This window comes from Malurus melanocephalus, unplaced genomic scaffold, assembly GCF_030028575.1.
Source record: "Malurus melanocephalus ecotype Western Australia unplaced genomic scaffold, MMel_1.1 scaffold_287, whole genome shotgun sequence".
NCBI classification, from domain to species: Eukaryota; Metazoa; Chordata; class Aves; order Passeriformes; family Maluridae; genus Malurus; species Malurus melanocephalus.
The window spans coordinates 778,824-795,306 of record NW_026623519.1 but is presented as its reverse complement, the minus strand read 5'-3'; the positions used below and the strand labels follow the sequence as shown (position 1 = coordinate 795,306).

Genomic DNA, 16,483 nt, shown 5'->3' with positions numbered 1-16,483 from the left:
ACTTTGTGATGCAGATTAATTCCCAGTAAATCGCATTCAGTTGCTGTCTGAATCCTGTGCTGTCAATTTAAAAACACCTAGCTGGCCTTCAGAGGCTGCAGGTGGGATTCCTGGCTAAGCCCAGCACTTTTCCACCCTCATTCTCATGATGCTGATTTTCATTCGGTTTTTTCAAGTTCCATTTGAAGGGGAGTCCCTTAAAGTGCCTTCAGCTGGAAGGAATGTTTGATTTGGCACTTTCTTGCCTCCTTTATTTTTATTTTTGTTTTGTTTGTAGCTGAATATTGTTCAGATGGAAAAAATAAGTGTGCAGGTGTAAGACTTTGTACACTGTATTAGACCACAAAAGTTCTTGTGTTGTTAAATACCATATCATTGGTTTTGGATTTTTGTGGTTGCTTCTTGTTCACCCTCTGAGTAATATTGAAATGCAGTATATCCCAGTAATATCCGATATCAGTAATATTTGAAACAGTTGTGTTTGAACTGTCTCAGTGTTCAGTTTTATTTCTGATAAAATGATGCAGTTTTGTCTGTCATAGTGTATCTGTGTCACAGATTTTTGTTATGTAAAGTARCAAAGGCTAGAGGCAGAGAATCAATTTTAAATCATGATTCTCTCAAACTGTTTGGGTGCATTTGTCCCAGATGGCATCAACTTCCCGGAGGACTGAACAATTTTATTACTTTATTGCTGTAGTATTTTGTATATAGATAGTTCATTTTCTCTTGTCCTGTCAGTGGKGTTCCTCTGTCTGGCCAAGACTTTTGAAACAGCTAAGAAGGCATAAGTGTTCTGCAACAAGAAGCTGCAAAAGAAGCTAACTGCTCTAGGMTGATGGGCCGTTGTTTTCCTGCCCTTGCTTTTTCATTTGAATTGGTTATGATGGTTATGTTTGGTCTTGTTTTCCAAATTGCTGATCAGTGTGTTCTGTCCTGACATCCTGTCCATTGTCCTGTCCACTGCCACCCCCAAGATTTCCAGTATTTTTCTTGTGTTGGGGAGTTAAATCAAGGTCCTGCTCCCACCCTTGCGTGGGAAGGGAGTAGTGGAGAGCAGGTGATCCAAGCATTGTTAGTAACCAGCTGGCTGTGCTTCCACAGCTCCCACTTAGATGTTACAAGAAGTCAGAGATTTCAATAAAACTGTGCTGCACTGRCTTTTCATATCAAATACCTGTGGTTTGTGAGGGTTTATTAAGCTGGTCAGGTGTGCTTGCCTGTGGKAAGGCTCATATGAATGTTTCCTAGCTCTGATTTTGAAGTGTACTCTGTTTTATATAGACAAGATCAAATAKAAGCTGCATATTCTTTTTCGTGTGGGATTCTGATGCTTTTTATGTGCAAATAATTGAATCTTGTCTTTCTTTGTCAGATTTTACATGCTTTTAATTCAGGGTTTGCAGATAGCAGATTTCGTTTGCCACCCGGTTCTTGCCAGTGTTATTCTAAACTCCCCTCCTCTGTTCTGCTGTGACCTGAAAGGCATTGATGTTGTGGTTCCCTACTTCATTTCAGCTCTGGAAACTATTTTACCTGACAGGTAAATTGCTCTTTCCATATAAACATCATCAGRGATGTTGGGATGTATTTGTCTTCTGTCATTCCTGCATAGTTTCACCAAAGGAATTCTGCGAGGTGGGGCTCACAGTGCGTGTGTATTTGATGGTGATAATAGCAGCACTGAGTGAGCTCAAATTTTCAGTTTTACTTAGTGCAATTTTCTTTAAACCAATAATAGTGCTTATTTTAAATGTAATATATAAGTTGTTAGCTGCATATTCATTGATGGAAAGCAGTGCCTTTAAGAATAGGAAAACATTGAAATATATTGAAAGCCTCCTGATTTTAAAGTAAATTTTCACAAGGTATTCATTAGTGGTTGTTGCAGTGAATTCAGTAAGTAAGTAATCTTATACATCATAAAATGGAAAAACTGGTAATTTAGACCAATGAAATTGCAGTAGGTTATTATCAGAGCTTTATAGACTTCTGGATGTTTTGCTAAGTAAGGCACTTAATAGTACTCTCTGCATGCCTTCTTCAGTGTATATGTTATGTGTTGGTACTGTTTCAGTTTGATGTTAGGCATTTAGACATAAAGCATTATTTATGTTCTGGGATTAAATCTGAGCTTCTTTTGCACAGATCTTAGAAAGAAACAGTTACATTGCAAACTGTAAATTTCTTAAGGCASTTGGGTGGGTAACTTAATTTGGCCCCAGATTCTTGTGAAAAGTTGATTAACTGTCTGRTGCTTTGATTTGCAGAGAACTCTCAAAGTTTAAAATCTATGTGAACCCCACAGAGCTAAGAAGAGCTTCCATTAACATCTTGCTRTCTCTGTTGCCTCTCCCTCATCATTTTGGAACAATAAAGTCTGAGGTAGTGCATTTTTCATCATATTTTGAATTTCCATTTTTCTTTCCATGGAGGTGGGATTTAAATGGTTTGTATTGGGTGTTTTCTTTAGCACTGGAACTCTTCCAGTGAACCTAGAAGAGTAAGACTGTATTACAAGGTCTCAGTACCAACGTGTGCTGTGAATGTTGACTTTTGAAACCCTGCTGATGTGATCTTTTAATTGATACTGAAATAAGTGTATTTTTTCTTCAGGTTGTCCTGGAAGGGAAATTCAGCAATGATGACAGCTCAACRCATGATAAGCCAGTAACATTCCTGTCGTTGAAGCTGAGGCTTGTGAATATCCTTATAGGAGCTTTGCAGACAGAAACTGATCCCAACAACACTCAAATGATACTAGGTTATTGCAGCTTTTTTATTAWCTGTTTTATAGAAGTTTCTGTCTTATTCTGTCCTGGGATAGTATGAATTATTAGTAATTTTTTGCTTTAAATTCCTGGTTGTTGTATGTATAATCTCCCTCGTACTATGAAAACACCTTTAGAAGCCTCACATTTTTGTTAATCTCTCTTTTTGTGTGGAGTAGTAGTTAAAAAGTCAAGGCAAAAGTAAAGCACATCCTAGCATAAAAAAATAGTCACAATTAGAAATGGAAATAGGTAAAAATGTCATAATTTTGGGAAAGATTCTTGACTAACGATTTCAGAGAAAACCTTAAGTTTTGGTACAGTTAAGCCTAAGAAACATAYTGAAATACTGTTGATGGGTGGTCCAGCACTGGCAAAATATACATGACATTTGTTTAGCAGGGTGTGAATACACATATAAAACCCAAAAGTTTTGGAATAGAATGTGGAGCTGCTCTATGCACAGGTTGTCAGCAAACTGTTTTCTGAGGTAATGAGTGGATTAATATTATGCTGAATACTCAGAAAGCAAGTAGAAGAAGAAAACTTGGATAGTGCACAATCTATCAAGTTAAACATGTTTTCAGATAAGTAAAAGTGTACTTGCCTAGTAAAAGCGTTCTTCTCTCTTGTCCCCCCTCATTCTCTCTTTAGAAGTGCATTTTTTAACATGRTGTTCTTGCCCTTACCACTTTCCTTTTGTCTGTTTAAAAAGGAAAGAGTCTTGTGCTGTGTGAGAGGTGTCTGTTCTGGGAGGCAGAGAGTCTACCTGGTTAACAGGGGAGGGCAAGGAAATGATGTGAGTAGTTAAGGGAAGTGAAGCAAATCCAAGACTGCAAAGACTTGGAAGGTTACCTTGCAGTAGTTGGAACAGTTCCTTTTCTAGCAGAAGACTAGAGGGGATTAATTTGAAAGAATGGTTTACACCCAGTGTTGGTGAAGGGGTGAGGATATCTGTGGTTTCCAAGTGAGACCCTCAGAGCATTGGTGCACAGAGAGTTGTCCCACCTCCAGCACTGTGTCTGGCACCATGGAGTGATGCTCTGTTCAATTCCACCTATGTGGTCCTGTGCCCCTCCACAGCAAGCTGGTGTGCAGCCAGCTGGGTAGATGTGCTGGCTTGAATGGCTTTTCTACTGGAAGTTATTATTCCCTTGCTAGTCCCTGCTAGTTCACCTGCTTTGTATTCTTCCTCTTAAACTCCTGTTTCCATATGTGAAGTTATTTCCTGCTGGCTTTAGCTAAAGGCGGTTCATGAATCTCCAGTTTAGCTAGAAATTCTCACGTGTGCCACCAGCTTCTCAACAAAACCAGGGTTTGTTTCCATCTGCCAGTAAATGYTGGCAGTGAGTGGTGCATTTCATAGAATCACAGAGTGGTTTGGATTGGAAGGGACCTTAAAGCTCATGTCATTCCAGCCCCCTGCCCTGGGCAAGGACACCTTCCACTTTCCCAGCTTGCTCCAAGCCCTGTTCAGCCTGGCTTTGGACCCTTCTGGGGATGGGTCAGCCACAGCTTCTCTGGGCAACCTGTGCCAGGGCCTCATCATGTTCATAGGGAAGAATCTCTTCCCAGCATCCCACTTCACCTTGCCATCTCTCAGTGTGAAAACATTCCCCCTTGTCCTGTCATTTTACTTCATAGAGCAAGTTGTTTTCCTAAACGTTCACTGATGGATGAGGCTGGGAGGGAGACAGAAAATTAAAAATAATGCCACCAAATGTCAGTGTCAGCCAGTTTCAGGTCCATGTCCTTATTGCTTCTTCCCTCATCATTTGGAGGTGATGCTGCCAAGCAGGTACAGGCTGTTCACCATAGTTTGCCTAAGACACAATCAATTTTGATTTGGGTGAGTTGGATTTAAATCTTTCCCAAGGCTGAAGACGAACAGTCCTGGCTAGCTTGGATGCAGTGGGGTTGGCAACTCCTGCTGTTAAGAGCYTTAGCTTTTTGAATACAGTATTTTGGGCACTGATGGGAATTAGAGCATGGAAAATGAGAGGAGAGGACTTCCAGATGGAGGGAATTTCAATGTGTCCCACCTCAGATTATGAACTGTCTTTCTGATAGATATCCTTAAATATTACCTGAATTTTTAAATTAGCACAATCTGGTGTGAAACAAACCACTCCAGCCCTTCTGTGAACCCAAAATCGTTCCAAACTGAGGAATTTGACAGACMTATCACAGAAAGTTGGGGCTGGAAGAGACCTCTGGTGATCATCCAGTCCAAYTCCCTGCTAGGACAGGGTCACCATGAGCAGGTGACACAGGAACCTGTCCAGGTGGGTTTTGAATGTCCTCAAAGAGGGAGACTCTGTGACCTCCATGGGCAGCCTGTTCTAGTGCTCTGCCACCTTCSTTGGAAGGAAGCTTTTCCTTGTGTTGAGGTGGAATTTCTTGTATTTTAGTTTGTGCTCCTTGTCCTGTTGCTGGACACCACTAAACTGAGTCTGGCACCATCCTCTGGACTCCCACCCTGGAGATACTAATATGTAATGATGAGATCTCCTCTCAGTCTTTTCTAGATTGTGTTCAAAGCATGTTTAAAATAGCTGAAAGCACTCTCTGTCTGAACTTTCATCTGCTTCAAATAGCTAAGCCTGAAGCAAATCCTGTGTTTTAGTAAGAGATTTTATAAATCAGAATGCCARACCTGTATGTTAAACCTTCTGTGCTGCTTGGTAATTTTTAGTAATAAGTTCTGCTGCAGTCCRTAGTTACCTTCTTTTATCTGATTCTGCAGGTGCAATGTTAAATATTGTTCAGGATTCAGCACTGTTAGAAGCCATTGGCTGTCAGATGGAAACGGTGAGCATTTTTTTAAATGAATTTAATTCTTCAGAAAGACTACACTCCTCACTACACCTGCTACTGAAAGGGGCTCAGGTAGCATCTTGAGGTTTGATTTTTTTTGTATCTGAGAGCATGGGGAACTGAGAAATTTTCTCATCTCTCTAAACTGCCTTTCAATTTGCAGAATGGTGGTGAAAACAGCCTCTTCAAAAGCCACAGTCGGACTAACAGTGGCATTAGCACTGCGAGCGGCGGCAGCACAGAGCCCACGACACCCGACAGTGAGCGGCCAGCACAGGCCCTCCTTAGGGATTATGGTAAGGAGAGCTCTTTGGAAAACCCTCTCATGGTGTGCCAGGTTGGTGTTTGCTGGGGTTTTCTGTTCTAGTTCTGGCTAAAACATTCATGTTTAAAGCTGGTGTTTAAAGCTTGAGGATAGCCCAGCTGTGTGCTGCCAGTCTGAGCTCATGTGTGCCCATCCAGTGGTTGTCTTAACCCTACTAAAGAGAACTGTTAACATATCCAAAATCAGAATATATATAAAGCTTATGAAAAAGGTGTTAGCAAACTTTAACTTACGTTTCCAAGACATTTAGTTTCTGCCAACAAGAATGGGGTATCTGTACACCAAGTGTAAATTAATCATTTATTTTGGTAACATTCCAAATGCTTGTCTTACCTCTGCAGCACCTTAAACTGCATTTAAAGAACATTTCAGTGACTCTGACTTTTATAGAGCAAGTGATCAGAATGCTTGTGATACATTGTACGTTATAACAATAGAATTTTGTAATTAACTTTAGTTTGCTGTCTTGTTCTGTCCATTTTTGACTCTGTGGTAAAATCCATGTTCTAAATCTGTGTGTGGTAAGCTGGCTGACTGTCAAGATCCTGCAATTTAATTTGCTTCTTTGGTCTTCAGTTTAACTGATGTTGGCCAATTAAATGTGAGAACAAATCACCTTTATTGTATTGTAGCCTGGACTGTCCTCACCAACCAAAACTGTGGTGGTATTTTTTAGTCTAGTTCTGTAAATAGCAAGAGGAGGGAGATTAACATGAAAGTCTTCAGTATGTTATAGGGATTTGTATAAACACCTTGGTGCTTTCTGTACAGGATTTGCTTGATTCAAATTATCAAAGTGCTGGTTTTCAGCACACCATTTGAATTGTTTTGAATTGTTTTGAATTGTGTTTTATTTGTATGGGTTTTCACTGACAAGTGCTTGTAAAAATACTAATTTGTAAGGTTTAAAAAAATCTTCTAAATATTAGAATTACTGAGTCTTCTTATCATGCCATAACTTGAAATATATTTTTGTAGTATATTTGTTTTATTGGACTTTTAAATTTCCTATGCACAGAAGGTAAGGTTGTAAGGATTTTATGAAAAGAATTTGTGTTTCCACTGGATGCTTTAAACAAGAGAAAATTGAAAGATGGTCTACTGTTACTATTTAGCCTTAGTAGACTTTTGAATCTGCACCTGGTGTGACATTGGACATAGCTCTTGAGTATTAAATAGGGTAATTTAAATTTTGGGAAGGATATACCTATCTGTCATAGTTCTCATATCTCTTTATAACTAGTCATTAAGCAGTTTATTTCTGTCATTAMTTTGCATACTTCTGTTTTAACAAGTACAGATAGTATTTATGTTTGTTAATATTTTGAAGTGAGAACATTTGATATGACATTTTCTATTTTTAATTTTGAGCTGAAGGTTCAAGGAAATGAAAGCTTAAATTTTTTTTCCCTAGCACTGATTATTTCATTATCTACATCTATTGAACTAGTGCAGCTTTTTGTAAACATTTGATGTGGAAAGAATGGTAAAGTTCTGACATAGTTATCTGAAATTACATGTGCTGCATTAGTTCATTAATACGACTACTAATGTTTAATGTATATTACCAATGCCTATATTTTTGTAGGCTAAAAGACATGATGGCAATTTAAGTACAATAGCAAAACCTGAAGCTGGCTGTTCTGCTTCAGAAATGCAGCAGAGCTGTGGGATTATTCAAAACGTCTTTAAAAAAATGGAGCTAGTCTGAATGGGTTTGTATAATGCCTGGAGTGTATGTGAGGGCATTAGCCTGTGCGAAAAGCCAAAGCGCCAGTTTCGAGGTTCTGGATTGGTTAGGGTTTATTTTATGTCTGTATTGTGGCTGCTTTGCCTTGTGCCTGTGCTTTGCTTATTGTCACTAATGCTTAGTTATTTTCCCTCCCTGTGGTGTGTGGTTTTGGGGTTATATCCTAGCTCTTCATACAGATACAGCTGCTGGATTGCTGATCCGCAGCATTCACCTGGTAACCCAAAGGCTCAATTCCCAGTGGAGACAGGACATGAGTATCTCTCTGGCTGCCCTGGAACTGCTCTCTGGACTGGCAAAGGTGAGAAATGCAGTGTGGTGTGCTCTGRCCCCTTTTCACAGGGTAGTTGTAATCATGCCTGGCTGAAAGTCATGTTACCAAACAGATTTCTGTGGCTGTGTTTGCCAGAATTTTCTGTTTGGAAATGAAACAGCCCTGCTGTTAATAATTTTCTGCCACTGTAAATGCACTGTGGCACAAAGGACACMTGTCCTGGGAATGCCTCTTGGCTGATACTTGTGTTGTACTGCTTTTCCCCTTCCTTCTCATTTTGGACATAGTTTTTGGAGCTTGACAAAACATTGTGTATGGCTAAGGTGAAGTGTTGCCTTCTTCACAGCTTTATCTGCAGCTTCACTCARCACAAATAACAACTAAAGCTAGTAGGTGGGGCAGAAGAGTTGTTGAGAAGCAAAATGCCTCTTTCTGCCTGAGAGCTCTTATGCCCGGGCTGGACTTCATGGGCATTGTATAAGCAAAAGTCCAGTGTACTTAGAGCAGCCATGATACCCTGGCAYGATAATTCAGCATTTCCCATCATAATCTATCAGGAGCTCAACASATCTCTTCTAAGTGTGTGTCTCAGGAAGTTTTTAGAACATAATGTCAGCACTGAGCTATATTGGACTGTTTATTCATTATTGCAGTAGCATGAACTGAAGAATGTATTTGAAATTGTTCTGAAGTGAATTAATGWGTATTATTGGATCTTATAGAGCACCATACAAAACCAGGGGTTCCTGCAGTTTGTGTGGTGAAGCCACAATTTGTTTGGTTTGGTCTGKTTTTTTTTCTTGCAGGGTTATGGGAATGTGGAAATATWTTATCTTTTCAAATTTATCCCCAGGTTAATATTAAATATTGTAATCTTTGTATAATTCTCATGCAACTGAAGTAATTCTTCCCCCTGGTATATTTTTCCCCTTTATAACAAAGTGGGTAGAAAGAGATCACCTCTTCCTGCAGAACTACAGTGGGGACCTGTTCTGCTTGTGTCTTTGGAGGTGACAAGTCCCAAAGCCTTTCTCAGGTAGGGGCTGCCCTGTCTTGTGTCTGTTCAGCACCAGGTTATTTGTGGGACTTGGAAAAGTCAAAAATTGTGTTTCCTGCAAAARTGCTGGTTCACAAACCTGCCTTTCTTAGCTCACATTGAGAGGAGTCATTTGCTGTAGATCTTGTTCTTCTGCAGGACGTTCTACTTAAATCCTGGGGTTCTGAACCATTTCTGGAGTACAACTGCCTGGCTCCACAAGCCAGTGCTGGCTCCAGCAAGYCCATCCATTTTCCTACTTGGATAAGGGTGCACCTGAGTGAGTAATGCTTCACAGAGCATGGTCAGATGCTACAGGATATAAAAATCCATCTGTTCCTGTGCTGAGTCACAGGCTGTGAATGAGAGARTAGAAATTCATTTCTTTAACCTAACAGTTCAGATCCTCATGGCTCGTTATACTGTTTTCTGACCCTCTGGTCTGGAGCCTTGCTCTCTGCAGCCCTGAACTGGGAAAGAAGCAGAGAGGGGTGTTTGCAGGGAGTTTTGGGGAAGAGGTTATGGGTTTTTTGTCAGTCTGCTTGTCTGAGGATGGGGATTTTATCACTTTTTCTAGTGGTGGAAGTTACTGTGCTGAGAATATGTCTAGGGGAAAATTACTTGAGCAAAATGAAGGCCTGTGGAAGGAAGACTTGGCAGTGAGTGGGTTCTTGGAGATACAGAATGGGTTACTAGAGCTGACAAAGAGGCATTTGTGAAAAATAAATTTCAATACTGCAAATTCAACTTGCATTTGGTTTCTTATCAAACGACACTGTTACCAGTCCTTCTCTTGGAAACCAAGCCATGCAATATGGCCACACCTCAGTGCAGCATTTCTTTACTTTTAGTTTCAATATCTATCACCATTAAATAATTTTACCCACAATTTTAAGCTGTAATAAAAAAAGAGCTCAACTGTTTATTCCTGTTTCTTAAAACCGCATTTGGAAATGTTTGTAAAAGCTTTTTTTTTTTTTTCTGAAAGATTTTTTGTGGAGGAATTCTCACCTTGTTGCCCTCGTGTAACGCAGGTGAAGGTGGTGGTGGATCCCTCGGACAGGAAGCGCGCAATCAGCTCCGTGTGCAGCTACATCGTGTACCAGTGCAGCCGCCCGGCCCCGCTGCACTCCCGGGACCTGCACTCCATGATCGTGGCAGCCTTCCAGTGCCTSTGTGTGTGGCTCACAGAGCACCCCGACATGCTGGATGAGAAGGTCAGCCTCTAGTGGATGGATTTGGAGCGCTGCAGCTGTAATGCCTTTTGTGCCCAACCTGTCTATTCTCAATATTTTAAAATCGTGTGGCTTGCTTAGCTTTCTTAGGAATTTCAAAACTACCTTCTGGATTTTAATTCCTGATCTTTAGTCACCAATACTTTTTTTTATTTTAAAATTACCTTTATAATCATAGGAGTGTCTCAGTCTTTCTTYTTGCTTTGTGAAACTGGAAGAAGAGCAAAAAAAAGAAACCTGGGGAAAAAACAGAAGAGAAATATAAAAATGAATGGGGTAACCCATAGCTAACTGCTGCAGATAGCCATGACTCTCCTATTTTTCACCTCTTTCCTGAATAAAGCATCTTCTAAGCTTAATAGAATTCCTTTGATGCTAATATTTTGATAATCAGAGTTTGTTTCACCAAGAAACCAACTTTCTAGAAACTGAGCAAAGCATAGCTCAGTATAATGTGGAATTTGCTTGGTAAGTTTGAGAAGAGTGGGAAATGAGAGGCATGTTTTCAATTGCCTTCTGCCTTCTGATTAAGAAAAAATTTGAAGGCACGTTTTCATTGTTGGTCTCTGTTCAGAGCCAACTTAGTGATCTTTCTGTGTTTTTATAGATAATACATATGTATTATGTAATATTTTATCTTCTTAGAACATTACATATCTTTATATTTTGTTTATTCTATAATATAAAAATACATGTATTTTTTAAAAATGAAGATGGAAAATCCACAAGCAGAATTTTAAACAGAGATGCTTTCTGCATGTGCTGTGGGCTACTGGCATGGCAGTACGTGACTATGATAGGATAGGTTCCCTGGATTTGGCACAGGCAGTGTTTAATCAGTTGCATAAAGCTTTTTTTCCATTTTATTATGGTCTTCTTTGTTTCAATTACCTCTATAAGGAAATAGTGTTGAATACTGTGTGCATTATGTACTGGACACYGAGTAGCTCATTCTGAGTCACGATAGTCAGATGAGAACCTTTCCCTGCATTTGCAAGTATTATGAATGCAACTTTCCAGGKGCCTCCCCTTTCATTTGCTTTGAATTTCACCTGCTGTATTGCGAGCCAACTCTGTAAACTCCTGCTGCAATTCTTCATGGCCAGTCTGTGCAGCTCAGTGCTGGTTAATTTTGCTCTGTTAGAAAAYGTTCATTTTTCTCTTCACCTTTTATTCTATATCAACAAAGAATATAAGGAAGGACAAAGGCCAAGMTGTAGAACCCTGCCTAGTTTTTGATGGTACAGCCTGATCACTCATGTTCAGTTTTAATCATTTACTTGCTCAGGTGAAGCCTTTCTTTGTTATTCTGTAGCTCAGGCCGTGAGATCTGAACCTTTTCTTGTAGCAATCCAAATATTTTCAGCAGGTGATTTTATTCTGCCCAGCACTTGTGAGTCATATTTGCGGCTCTACTGAGTGTTGGCCTCTCCTGTAATAGATTTGTTGAAGCTTACAGTGTACTTTTAGAATGTTCTTATTCTTCTCTTGGTGAATTAGATGCTATGATGTATTTACTAATGAAAGCTATTGGCAATTGAAAAATTTGGAAAAGGATTTCTTGCAGTTTTCCAGATAAATTAATTCTTAATGTGCTTAGCACTTAAAACTTCAGTGAAGAGTCCCAGAAATGCATTTATTAGCTTTTAAAATATGTTTACATTTTTTAGTTGCATTCATAATAGTCCTTTTGGCAATTTAGTACATGTGTAATGAAATACATTGTGTGTATTTATTCATTCAGAGCATTTTTTACCATTAGAATCCAAGTATAAGTAGACAATATAGGTACACAGCTACAAACAGAAAAATACCCCTTCTATAGCAAATGTGATCTTATTTTAGTGGTGTTGGAATAATCTTCTGCCTTTAAATAAAGAGCTCATATTACCAGCAAGTTTTTTTTTTTTTTACTTAATGATACATCACTGTTTCCCTGAGGTTTTGAAGATGTTTATCTGAGTGCTTCTGCTTCAAGGTGGTTCCTCTTGTGTTTTAGGATTGTTTAAAAGAGGTACTGGAGATTGTGGAGCTGGGCATTTCAGGGAGTAAATCCAAAAACAGTGAACAGGAGGTCAAATACAAAGGAGATAAAGAGCCAAACCCCGCATCCATGCGAGTGAAGGATGCTGCTGAAGCTACACTAACGTGGTATGTAATTTATCAGAGCATCTTTAATGTTCAATGTTGTCTTGTCTGAGAGTGTTTAATTCAGAGTTCCCAGCTGGTGATCTCTGATGTAACAAGTGTGTTTTTTAAGAGGTTGGGTAGAAGCTCCCTCTCTTTGCCCTTTGRCAGGGCTATGCTCTGCCTTAGATCTCCCCACCACCCCTCTCAGGTGTTAACAGGAAACAGATCCCTCTGATCACTGTTTTCCCYTCCTGCCTGCTCTCTTCCTTGTACAACAAAACCCAGACCCTCCYCCAGCCCTGGTGTTCTGTTCTTGGCCAGGTCTCTCTGCAGAGGCCTGTTCCCTCTCTCTTTCACTTAATTTAGTGATGCTGTCTTCCCATTCCCACTCCTCAGTCTGACAGCATATGCTGTCCCCACCCTGATTAGAAAACTGATAGACTGTGTGACAGCAGGGAATGGCACATGTAGCACATTTATGCTGAAGCAGGAAGGGATGGCTTCCTGCCCACAGCATTGGGCTTGCTTAATGTATTTGAGAGGTTGTGCTGAAAATGCAGTAACAGATAATGCGTGGGTTGGTGAGGGGAAACACAGAGATGAAAATTGGGATTTGCACCAGAGAAGTTGGAAAGCACTGTGTTATGGGCTGAACAGCATGATGGCAGACAGGACAGATTGAGRATGGGGAGGATAAATATGTTTTGCAAAAGGCGATAGCTGCTTTCTTTTTTGCTCTGCTTTGAAATCCAACTGTTTTAAATGYTACTGTTAGTTTACTGTTAGTAAAAACAGCTGTGTAGTTTCTAAGAAACTACCCATTGGAAGTTGTGAACGAATTCTTATTGTTTCCTGAAAGTGTTTCTTTTCATTTAGAGAGATGAAACTGTTTTCACAGTAAAGTGGAAAAGTGTGGGGGGAGGGCAATCAATTGACTTCCTTTTGGTCTGGGTGCTGGTGTTAAGTCCTGACTTTGCTCATATGAACTTCAGTCTGACACTGGACAACTCTCATTACTGTTTTCTGCCATAGAAACTTTCAGTTTCTAATTCTGTTAATTAGATCCCGTGCAACTTCAGATGATTTAAAATGATGCATCTAGGGGCCTCCTAAGGYTGTGGCTCCAAGGAGGTAGGCACTGTTGGACCCCACCTGGAGGCTTTCTTCCAGGGAAGGTTGTTACCATCTGTGGTAGCTTTGCTTGTGTGATCCTGGACCTTTARGGTCGTAACTCTTAAAGGCTTTTAAGTTACTGTCATCTGTACTTGAAGAAAGCAAAGGCAATGGTAACTAGTGCATTGCCATGTCTGTCCTGCTTTTTGATATGAGARGGCGAACGTATGGATGATTAGAAAATAATCTTTTTAAGAATGAATATAAAATTATGGAAATGTACAGATTTTCATGGTTTAAAGCGTGTCTTAATGTCTTTAAAATCCAGGTTATAAAGCTCATTCTATAGGCAGAGTACCCTTCTTTGTAAGCTTTTGTGTATGTTTTTTTGAAGGTACTGGTTATTTTAAGACAATCTGTTGGGCGAGGACAGATGTGCCCTGCTAAGGTAACTGCTAGGTCAAGATATAGATGAAGAATATGAGAGAAAGTTTGTGCTTGGGTGGAACAGTTCACTTAATCTGTCTTAACTCTCAACTTTTTTCTCACTTGCAGCATTATGCAGTTACTTGGAGCATTTCCTTCTCCCAGTGGTCCTGCTTCTCCTTGCAGCTTGGTGAATGAAACCACGTTAATTAAATATTCCCGTCTCCCTACCATAAACAAGCACAGCTTCCGTTACTTTGTTTTGGATAACAGTGTCATCCTGGCCATGTTGGAGCAGCCTCTAGGGAATGAACAGAGTAAGTTCAGATTTCCCATTTCCTTCTTTCTTGGGTGAAAAATTTGCGGGGAGCTGCAAAACAAAGGTACCTAATGAAGTGTGTCTCTCACATTTCAGGGACTTTGGTGTCTGTGGGTGTGCACACAGAGCAGTGTTGCTCTGGGATGAAGTGCTGGGAATAACTTTATTGCCTGATAATTGAACGTGCACAAGCCTACCCAAATTGTTCATGCATTTGTCCAAGTCTTTCAGCCATTTAGATCAGATACTGATCTACTGCTGCTGACTGCCATTGAAATAATGGGTGATGGACAAAAGCAATAGTGTTACATATTGAAACATCCTTGTTCGTACAAGAATGAAAATGTAAAGGGTACAGGAGACTTGATGGGGATAAGTGCTCAATGTATGGTTAGTATGTCTCCTTTATGCTTGCACCATTGTTTCTGCCTGTTTAGGCCTCTTACATTTTAGTGGGTGCTTTCAGCTCAGTGGTTTTAATTGCTTAGGAGGTTTTATAACTTTCCCATGTCCGGTMCTGTTCTGTCAATGACACCTCCTGTAAAGATTTGTCACAGGGTGTTGGCTTTCACAGCTTAATTTAACTCATTTCAACCTCATAGACTTTGACCATCAAGAATTTATATTACAAAAATCTGGTATTAAAAGATGCTTTGAACAGCAGTCTTTTCATGTCATGGCATTACCTAATAGAACAGATGAAAGTTCTCTAGCATGCTACCTCAATTAAAGACTAACTTTTGTTAGATCTCATCTTCTGTCCCCAATACATTTTCCACCTCTGTGGATAGGATGGAGCCTAAAAACTAGTCTTGAAAGCACAGATTGCACAGAGCTACATGAACTGGTGCCAAGAAGTTATTTTGAGTTGTGGTCCAGAGTGCTCTGACCATGTTGAAAATCACTGAATAGGTCTTCCAGGAGATGACAATACTGGGACCCATTGCCACATGTCCACCCCCTCTCTGAGTTGGAGCAAGTGTGTTCCTGACTGGAATGGATTAGAGCATGCTATAATGGCTAAGCAATCCTCATTCTCACTCTGCCTCTGCTGAATGTATTACTGTGGAATCCTGCAAAGCTGTTGGAATCACTGATTAGATTATCTATTCTTGCTGCACATAACTTGCTTACAAATCCCTGTTGAATTACAAGATTAATTGCAATGCTGTATAAGTACGTCAGGCCACTTCTGAGACAGATCACGAAAGTGGGTGACTGGGGAGCTAGTTCATGTGCCCTCTGTGTGTGCTTATGTACATACAGGATGTGCATAAACTATGCTGCACCCTGTACTTTCCAGGGAATACTGGGGAAAGAATAGAGTTCTGCCAATTACCTGATGATGCCAGTGTGTGGTTTACGTGCAAACAAGACAGATGCAAATAACTTTGAGAAGAAAAGCTGTAGGAGTATGATGATCTAATCTAAGGTGACTAGTATCAATGGTCTTTTAAATCTTGAAAGACGACTGAAATGCCTGTAATGCTAAAATCATCATTGTTCCAGCAGAAAGGCACCTCAGGATTCTGTAGGCTGACCTTGTGCTGTCAAGGCCAGCCCTGAATTTGAATCAGTACAACACAACCTGGTGTTGCCCAAGCAGGTCTTGCAAGCCTACAAGGACAATTTCTCTGTGTCCTTATTCCTTGTGGGGGAAAGTTTTGTGTGATGTGAAGTCAGAACCTTCCTGAGTCTTTGTTTCACCATTATCTATTGTCGTTCCCCTGTTTGTGAGGAACTTTTGCAGAAGGTCATGGAAGCATCATGGAATCTGTGTCTCCTTATAGTCATTGTTTCATCTAAACAGGCAATGGCTAGACGATCTTTTTTGATTTCCTGGAGATATTTTGGAGAGAAATGATGATCTGCATGAATTTAGATGAAAGTTTCTTTTAATGATGAAACTGAGCTGACAGCTACTGAACTGACAAAGTAGACTAGCACTTTCCTGCTGCGGAGAGGTTTACTTGCTTCTGACCAGGAATTTTCTGCAGGGTCAGGGAGGAGTGTCTTGGTTTGAAAGACAGATGTTTTGCCAATGAAGGCAGGGACCCCCCTTGTAGTGGTGGATATGGCCCCCCCCCTTCCCTCCGAATTATTATAGCTTTGAAAATCACGGGCTTTCAGGCAAGAATATGGGGAAAAGGGAATAACAGTTTTTACTAATATGTATAACAAGGTGAAACAAGTAGCAACAATGATAGCAACAACCAACCCAGTCACAAACCCAATGACAGCCTCACAGAGACACAGCCTCCCCTTTGGTGCAGTTCCAGTCCCAGCC

At 40.2% G+C, this 16,483-nt stretch overlaps 1 protein-coding gene across 1 annotated transcript in view; it reads left to right on the top strand.

Moving 5' to 3' along the window:
* Nucleotides 1–16,483, top strand: part of RALGAPB (Ral GTPase activating protein non-catalytic subunit beta) — a 63,899-nt gene that overhangs the window by 28,238 nt on the left and 19,178 nt on the right. The window contains exons 11-19 of the mRNA XM_057376713.1: nt 1,376–1,543; nt 2,271–2,385; nt 2,617–2,764; nt 5,518–5,582; nt 5,752–5,884; nt 7,831–7,964; nt 10,008–10,190; nt 12,208–12,359; nt 14,007–14,194. Of these exons, the coding sequence (XP_057232696.1) occupies nt 1,376–1,543; nt 2,271–2,385; nt 2,617–2,764; nt 5,518–5,582; nt 5,752–5,884; nt 7,831–7,964; nt 10,008–10,190; nt 12,208–12,359; nt 14,007–14,194 (1,286 nt within the window). The remainder of the gene's footprint in view (nt 1–1,375; nt 1,544–2,270; nt 2,386–2,616; nt 2,765–5,517; nt 5,583–5,751; nt 5,885–7,830; nt 7,965–10,007; nt 10,191–12,207; nt 12,360–14,006; nt 14,195–16,483) is intronic.